General features: G+C 36.1%; 1 protein-coding gene across 1 annotated transcript; it reads left to right on the forward strand.

Moving 5' to 3' along the window:
- The first annotated feature begins 716 nt into the window (after nucleotides 1–716).
- On the forward strand, nucleotides 717–3,117 carry LOC149225533 (flavonoid 3',5'-hydroxylase 2-like). The gene is made up of 3 exons (XM_089377120.1): nucleotides 717–1,123; nucleotides 1,330–1,881; nucleotides 2,227–3,117. The coding sequence occupies exons 1-3, from the start codon at nucleotides 767–769 to the stop codon at nucleotides 2,842–2,844; spliced, it is 1,527 nt and encodes a 508-aa protein (XP_089233246.1). The 5' UTR covers nucleotides 717–766; the 3' UTR covers nucleotides 2,845–3,117.
- Nucleotides 3,118–9,064: the final 5,947 nt, after the last annotated feature.

Genomic DNA, 9,064 nt, shown 5'->3' on the forward strand with positions numbered 1-9,064 from the left:
TCATGTGATTTACGGCCGAAAAATCTCTTGTAAACTTGATATGGATGACAGAAGCCTCAATTCAACAATCTAAAAGTTATATTGTTTTATTATTTAAATTGTATTTTGAAATATACAAATAAATTTAAAATTTTAACAAACTTATAAACATTAATCTTTATTCACTTTCTAAATAAATTTGAAAATCTTATTAATTACTAATTAAATTATAAACAAAAATTCAAAAACATCTTTTTAAAAAACCTAAAAAATAGCTAAAAATAGCCTATACAGGAGACAAAATGCTCTTTATTTTTTCTGAATTAAGAACACCACTCTAGTTGATATATATTTTTTTAAATCACAATAAAATAATTTTATTATTTAAATTGTATTTTTAAATATAAAAAATTATAATAGTAATGTTTTTCAATTTCTAATGAATTTGAAAACTTTACTCAATTTCTAAATGTTTTTGAAAACTTTAGTGTAATTTCTAAAATTCAAAAACAGCTATGAAAAAATCCTAAAAAGAGGCCTATTGCGTGGACAAACGCCATGGATTCTTTTTGGCAGGAAGACGCATTGAAAGATCATATCAACAAAATGGTGGGGATCGGTAGACGGAAAATATCGCCATTGGGAGGTAGCTGAACATGTGGTGCACAGCTAACGTGCACGTGATGGTCGTCCACCCAACTAATGAGAAACTGGAAATTCTCTATATAGATAACACTCGCACGTACCAAAGTATCGTACGCAGAGGCACTGAAGCAGTCGTCGAGACATGGATTCCTTGAATTTGAACGAGTTTATGTTGTGGGTTCTCTCTTGGCTTGCTCTCTACATTGGATTTCGTTATGTTTTCAGATCGAACTTGAAGCTCAAGAAGAGGCGACTCCCGCCGGGGCCATCGGGATGGCCAGTGGTGGGAAGTCTGCCATTGCTGGGAGCGATGCCTCACGTTACTCTCTACAACATGTATAAGAAATACGGACCCATTGTCTATCTCAAACTGGGAACCTCCGACATGGTGGTGGCCTCCACGCCCGCTGCGGCTAAGGCGTTTCTGAAGACTTTGGATATAAACTTCTCCAACCGCCCGGGAAATGCAGGAGCCACGTACATCGCCTACGATTCCCAGGTGCTTACCGTACACTGGTTGTACGTTTTTTTCATTGAATTCTTCCCGTTTCCGTTGAAATTTTTGCTTGTGCATGCTTCAAAATGTCATTTCAGTTAAATTTTCTTTCAGCAGCTGACTTTGATGGATTAGGTTGTAAAACTTTTTCGAAATGTGCGCCTCTTAAATCATTTTCTTTCTTTCTTAATTTTTATTTTCCCTTTCAGGACATGGTGTGGGCAGCGTATGGAGGACGGTGGAAGATGGAGCGCAAGGTGTGCAACATGCACATGTTGGGAGGAAAGGCGTTGGAGGATTGGCAGCCGGTAAGAGACGCGGAGATGGGCTTCATGCTCCGCAACATTCTCAAACACTCGCAACGCGGCGAGACGGTAACCGTGCCGGACCTCCTCAACATCTGCGCCGCCAACATGATCGGGCAGATCATTCTGAGCAAGCGGGTGTTCGAGACGGAAGGGGACGAGGCGAACGAGTTCAAGGACATGGTGGTGGAACTCATGACCTGCGCTGGATACTTCAATATCGGAGACTTCATTCCATCGGTGGCGTGGATGGACTTGCAGGGCATCCAGCGGGGTATGAAGAAGCTCCACAAGAAATGGGACGCACTCATACAGAGGATGATAGAGGAACACCAGTCCACGGCCAAGCAACGAGCGTCTAAGCCCGATTTCCTAGACGTTGTGATGTCTCAGAGAGACAACTGCGATGGACAAGGCGGGAGGCTCTCCGATGTTCATATCAAAGCTCTACTGCTGGTAATGTTTTGAATATTGAATCAAGTTTTGAATATTTGAGTATTGATGACAGGCCAGGATTTCGCTGAAAGTAATGTTTTGAAAATTGATAACGTTTTGAATATTTGTGTATTGATGATAGCACAGGATTTCGCTGAAAGTATGCTAGATCCAGTTTTTGCCACCATGTTTTAGGATTAGGATGATTAGTTAAGATCTCTTACATAAAGCTATTAAACCGACAAATCTTCTAGATTGATGAGTTTTATACTTTACACCTTGGTAAATATTGTGTAAAAATTATAAATTATTGTTGATCGATGCATTTGTCTCATGGCATTAATCCATACATTCTTTGTTTTGCAGAATTTATTCACAGCAGGAACCGACACGTCCAGCAGCGTGATTGAATGGACATTGGCGGAAGTAATCAACAACCCCAAGTTACTGAAGCGGGTGCATCAGGAGATGGACACGGTGATCGGGCGTGAGAGGAGACTGAAGGAGTCGGACCTTGCGAACCTGCCCTACTTTGTGGCCGTCTGCAAAGAGGGATTTCGGAAGCACCCGTCCACACCGCTCAGCCTTCCGCGCGTTTCCACCGAAGCGTGCGAGGTTGACGGTTACTACATTCCCAAGAACACTCGGCTAATGGTGAACATCTGGGGGATTGGGAGAGATCCGGAGGTGTGGGAGAAGCCGGAGGAGTTCAATCCTGAGAGGTTTGTGGGTTCCAAGATCGATCCTCGTGGCAATGACTTCGAGCTCATCCCGTTCGGGGCAGGCAGGCGCATCTGTGCAGGTACTCGCATGGGGATTACGATGGTGGAGTACAATCTGGGGTCGTTGATCCATGCTTTCGATTGGGATGTGCCACCAAATCAGGAGGGGCTCAATATGGACGAAGCATTCGGCCTGGCCCTGCAGAAGGCCGTGCCTCTCGTCGCCAAGGCCACTCCTCGCCTTCCTCTTCATCTCTACTAATTACTGATATGCCTGCACCATCCAAAAGTTGTGAGTGTTAAAAATAAAGTCTGTTCCCCGTTACCGTTTGCCTAGCAGTTCAATATATGTGCACTTTACTTTCAAATTCCCTTGATGGTGTATAATGTGCACTTACTTTCAAATTCCCTTGAAGTTATGGTAGTTCGATTATGTACGAAGGGATGTTTTATGTGGGTCTTTTTGATAAATCTGATGTTCTTGTATTTTAAATTTACGTTTATGGACTATGGACAAATTTATCGGTATTGTCAATGAACTCTATTAATTTTTTTATTGAAGTGATAAACAAATTTATGGTAGTTGCCAGTGAACTTTATCACCATTAATTTTATAATTAATTATTTATTGGAGTGATAAATAAATTTATCTTATAAAACCAATAAATATAAGTATGTTCAATAAAACCAATAATATAAGTATGGTAAAAAACTTTATTCAAAGCCAATAAAATAGGTATGGTCAATAAACTTTATTTAAAAATAAATTTTACAATTAAACTATTTATTGAAGTGATGAATAAATTTATCTCATAAAGTCAATAATAAAGGTATGGTCAATAAACTTTATCTAAGATAAATTTTACAATTAAACTACTTATTGGAGTGATAAATAAATATATCCTATAAAATCAATAATATAGGTATGGTTAATAAACCTTATTCAAAGATAAATTTTATAATTAAACTAGTTTTTGGAGTAATAAATAAATCTATTCCATAAAGCCAATAATATAGGTATGGTCAATAAACCATATCCAAAGATAAATTATACAATTAAACTAGTTTTTGGAGTAATAAATAAATTTATCCCATAAAGCCAATAATATAAGTATGGTCAATAAACCTTATCCAAAGATAGATTACACAATTAAATGGTAATATTACATCTTCTTATTTCGAAGAATATTGAAGGTTCCCTCTCCCACCAAGTGTTTCGGAAGAAAATACATACTGAGCAGTATTTGCATGCCAGTGCCCATCATTTCCCTGCTCAAACGTTGGGCATTCTCAACACCCTCGCTACTCGTGCCCTAAGGATCTCTGATGAAAAGAGCTTCGATAAAGAGAAATCCCATCTCCTTAATGTCTTTATTGAGAACGGTTATAGTAGACACCTTGGTCAGAAGGCTTTCCTTAAAGCCTACAAGAATTCAGTAGTTAGAAAAGAACCTAAAGATCGAGTCCCAAGGGTCCATCTACCTTTCATCTAAGGGACCACTGATAAGATTGCTAGGATTCTTAAGAAGCATAATGTTCCCTCGACCTTTAGACCCCTTAACACCATTTGTAATTCCCTTCGATTAGTGAAGGATCCTGGCAACCCTAAGGACATGAAGGGTGTCTATATTATTCCTTGTTCCTGTGGGACCCCCTACGTTGGTGAGGCTGGTCACTCTATTAATCAAAGGATTAATGAGCATGCAGCAGACCTAAAACATAGGAGAACCAAGTCTTCCGCACTAGCGGAGCATGCAGAGAAGACTAAACATCATGTTTGTATTGAGGAGGCCCAGGTTATTGCTAAGGTTGCACAGTTCCATCACCGAAAATTTAGAGAAGCCATTGAAATTGAAAAAAGGCCAAGCAATCTCAATAGAGATGATGGTTGGAAGATCAGTATTTGCTAGATCCCTCCCCTCTCTTCGTAGTCGTTTCTTCCCCTTCCTCCCTTTCCTCTATTAATGACTTGATCTAAATTTCTATTTTATTTTTTGTCTCGCTTATTATCCTCTTGTGAAGCTTCTAACTAACCTGTTTTCTTTATCCTTAATTCTTATTTGAGTTTTTGGTCCTCATTGGGAATCTCCCTCATTTTCTTTTCCTTATATTTATGAGATAGTCCTTTTCATGACTATCTGAATGGGTTAAAATTATCTAGTATAAGATAATTATTTAAATTTAAGTAGTAAGTTTATGTTCACATTAGATAGCTTTACTAATAAATTTATATTAATTAGCTACCCAAACCATTAATAATAGGAATAATATTATTATAATATAATAATAATTAATATTATTATTTTCGTCAATATTAAACCCATACAATTACTAATAGTTATAATCCCTATATCTATTAATATTTGTTAACATTTTACTTAAAATAACACACAATACCAACCGAAAAGTATTAAAATAATTTTCGTTTGTAGCATTCTAAACTTTAATGACATTCAGAACATTATAAAATATAATGATATCAACCCTAATACATTGAATAACTATTTATCTAATAATATTATTATAATTAAATAATTTAACTAGTCAAATCTAACCGTTTCTTGGTCAATTATAGTCGTTTGTCTAGTCTAGTATAATATAATTGTTTTACAGTCAAACCTAGCCATTGAAAGATCTGCTATCCCTATTTAACATGTAGCCATGATGTGATTCTTCAACTTGTCCTAACGATGAACCACACTTGTTGGTTCCAAAGGTGTCAACAAATGCATTATCATGTGATTTATGCTTGAAAATTTTTTCTCATAGACTTGATATGGATCACAAAAGTCTCAATTCAACAATATAAGTATGGTCAATAAATTTTATTGGAAACCAATAATATAAGATGGTAAAAAAACTTTACTCAAATCCAATAATATAAATATGGTCAATAAACTTTATTCAAAAATAAATTTTACAATTAAACTATTTATTGAAGTGATAAATAAATTTATCTCATAAAGCCAATAATAAAGGTATGGTCAATAAACCTTATCTAAACATAAATTTTACAATTAAACTTCTTATCGGAGTGATAAATAAATATATCCTATAAAGCCAATAATATAAGTATGGTCAATAAACCTTATCCAAAGATAAATTTTATAATTTAACTAGTTTTTGGAGTAATAAATAAATTTATCCCATAAAGCCAATAATATAAGTATGGCCAATAAACCGTATCCAAAGATAAATTATACAATTAAACTAGTTTTTGGAGTAATAAATAAATCTATCCCATAAAGCCAATAATATAAGTATGGTCAATAAACCTTATCCAAAGATAGATTACACAATTAAACTATTTCTTGGAGTGATAAATAAATTTATTCCATAAAACCAGTAATATAGGTCAATAAACCTTATCCAAAGTTTGAATTGAAGATAGACTCTCAACAAACAAATAAATATTTTAATGGCCATAATTTTTATAAATAAATTAATTAAAACTTTTATTACAATTCTAAATTTGTTATTAAGAACATTCTCACATATTTTGTGGAGATTAAACCTCTACTATCCATTTAATAATTTTGATATTTCAACTAAAATTTTGAAAGCCATACTCTAAAGTAGAACATCATAATTGGTGAATCCTTGAGAGTGAAGTGCATGATTGTTATAATTGCTTGGGTCTTTAAATATCATGATAACAATGCCAGTTACTAGAATGTCAATGTTTATTTGTCTTCCCAGTTTGCTTTTAGATTCCTAATATTTATCAGTTTTTAAAGATATTGGAAAGCTTTGTGCATTTATTACGTGTTGAGAGGGTTACAGTGAATTCATGCATACATACAAGTATGGATACTGAGATAGACCTTAATAAAAATCCTACATACAAAACAAGAAAGACCTTAATTAGAGTTTTACATACAAAATGAGATAGACCTTAATAAGAGTCTTACATACAAGATAATTCACACGTACAAGAAGTTCAAATACGTATAGGTTTTGGATTACGAGAACACAACATTCATGTGCAATTTGTATTCTATAACATTTACAAGCTACTCATCCCCATGTTTAATATCATCCTTATCCTCTTACGAAAAACGAACTGGCAAGTGCTGATTGGGGGATCCACTATTTCTAAGGGATAGAATAAAAATTAACCACACGCAACAAATTAAATTGTATGCAAAGAACTAGCTCTCTATTTCTTATATTCAATATGGAAATATATATGTACATATATAGGCTTTCTATAGATCAACAAATCCCTTAAAAATTGAATTGGATTCTTACAACCACTTCTCTAACAAACTCTCTCAATTATTTGCTTCCACATTAACAACCTCATAATTTGGTAGCAACATTGCAAATACATGCCAATAATTAATTTTCTTCATTTATTTCTAACAATCTCCCTTAATGAATAAATAAATAATTTTTTTATGATACATAGCCTATATATATATTTGGTGTGGTTCACGGAAACCCTGGTCATTGGGTGGCTACTATATCCACAGAAATATCTGGGTTGATCAACCTCGAAGGGAATTAAGCCCCACGGCCAATAACTAGGCCTAACCCCAAGGGCTTCGGGGAGAATTGACCCTGTGACCTCTTGATCGGCGAGGCACTAATTTGACGGATTGAGCTAACCCTTTGGGGCTATATATATATATATATATATATATATATATACTTTTTCCTTCCAAACAGCTTAGAGAACATATAAACCATATTCTCCTTTGTGCTACAATATATCACATCAATCACTTTTAATTGAACCTTTTATCTTACAAAAAATACCAAGTTTCAATGTCCTTTTATCTTGCATAATAAATTGGGTTCAATTTCATGGAACATTGATTGTTACACTTAGTAGTTGTAGGTACTTCTTTCCTTTCTTGTAACGACCCCTCTATAATAATTAAAGTTCTAAAATTTATATGAATAAACTTCATACAAAAAAAATAAATAATATAAAATAAAAATAAACATAAAACAAACTTTATAATAAATATAAAAATTTAAACTTTATATTAAAAATTTAATTTAAAACTTATATAAAAAAGGGACACATGAATCAAACCTTGTTATATAATCAAAATGCATATATGAACAATATGATAAAACAGATTAATGAAGCGTGAACAGATTAATGAAGCGTGACTGATCAGTACAAATATCTGATGGTCTCGAATGCATGCAAGGTATGTCATGAGGAGGGAAGGCAGTGGTTGCAGGTAGGAGGGCAGCCACCACCACGCCGTAGTTAAAACGGGGAGAACTGAATCGAGAAGGGGGGGGGGAAGAGAAGACAGGTGCAACCAGAGGAGGATTTGAGCAGTGAGGGAGATTTTGCCATCAGAAGAGCTATAATCAGTCTGAGGTTCTGGGCACGGGGGACGGTAAGCCTCTGTGGGAAGCTTACTGGATTGAGCAACCAAGCTTTGCTCAGTCTAGGCTGGGTGGAATTGGTTTCCCGGTAATTGGCATCGGCAGCAACCACAACACCATCAACATTACCATAGAAACACCATAGCAAGCAGCAGTTCAGGTAGGTCTCCAAATTCTTTTACTGTATTCCGGTTCAGTTTTGTTCTTACTGCATATAGTTCTGGTTATCTCTGAATTTCAGTTCATGGTCGTTAAATATGGTATCGGAGCCCGTGTTCAAACCTTCGGGACCTCCCAGGCCTACGCTCGTGTACGCTTGTGATTTAATTCTGCTATGATTTAATTCGTTCTGGAATAAGTAGATGCAACAGTCTCAGGGTTTGTATCAACCGAGTTACAGGGGGAACTTGAAACCTCTCATTCGTGCAATTTCTCATCACGGCCCGTCTACCTGCAACCATCTCAGCACTTTGTATCGAACTGAAATGTGGAGTGAACTTCAAACCTCCATTTCGTGCAACATCTCATCACTGCAATCCTTTCGAGCGCGGTGTGTACCATAAAACCCTCAACGCGTGAGTCTCAACGGTGCTTACAGTAATTCAGCAGGCTGAGCCGCGCGTGATAGAACCGGAGATTCCAGTCCCTGCACCGCCGCCATTATAATCCAAATTCACTTGATTCATTCATTCACAATGACATAGACTAACATTTTTCATACGACGAGATTCGGTAGAAAACCATACGCTGGAGGTTACGATAGACATGGACCCAGAAAATTCAGCCGATTTTAGCAGTTGATTATTTAAACCTTCCCGACTTCCGACCGGCCATGGCGTTCACGCTTCATTGGGTAAAGGGTCCGGAGATTCGAACCCCAGCGATGTAAATGGGAGGTCTCCCCTGTATATTATTCATTTGGCTTAAAAAAAAAAGAGACACTTATTATACAGTGAGCCCTCATTTTCATCGTGCAACCTGAGCTGCTGGCCTATACTTTCATTCACGCCTTCTGAATTCTTCTTGCACAACGACCTGAGAGAAATAATCGAGGGTCCTTCTTCCTCAATCTGAAGTTCATTTCAATCTTATCAGCTATGCTAACGTGGGAATCCAAAGCAAGTGAAAAG

This window comes from Pinus tabuliformis, chromosome J (assembly GCF_031772625.1).
Source record: "Pinus tabuliformis cultivar Carrire ecotype Pingquan chromosome J, CPIR1, whole genome shotgun sequence".
Taxonomy (NCBI): Eukaryota; Viridiplantae; Streptophyta; class Pinopsida; order Pinales; family Pinaceae; genus Pinus; species Pinus tabuliformis.

Coding starts and splice junctions, on each gene's coding strand:
- LOC149225533 (XM_089377120.1), top strand. CDS start 767: ATGGATTCCTTGAATTTGAACGAGTTTATGTTGTGGGTTCTCTCTTGG. Junction 1,124..1,329: donor ACATCGCCTACGATTCCCAG/GTGCTTACCGTA, acceptor TTTCCCTTTCAG/GACATGGTGTGGGCAGCGTA. Junction 1,882..2,226: donor ATATCAAAGCTCTACTGCTG/GTAATGTTTTGA, acceptor TTTGTTTTGCAG/AATTTATTCACAGCAGGAAC.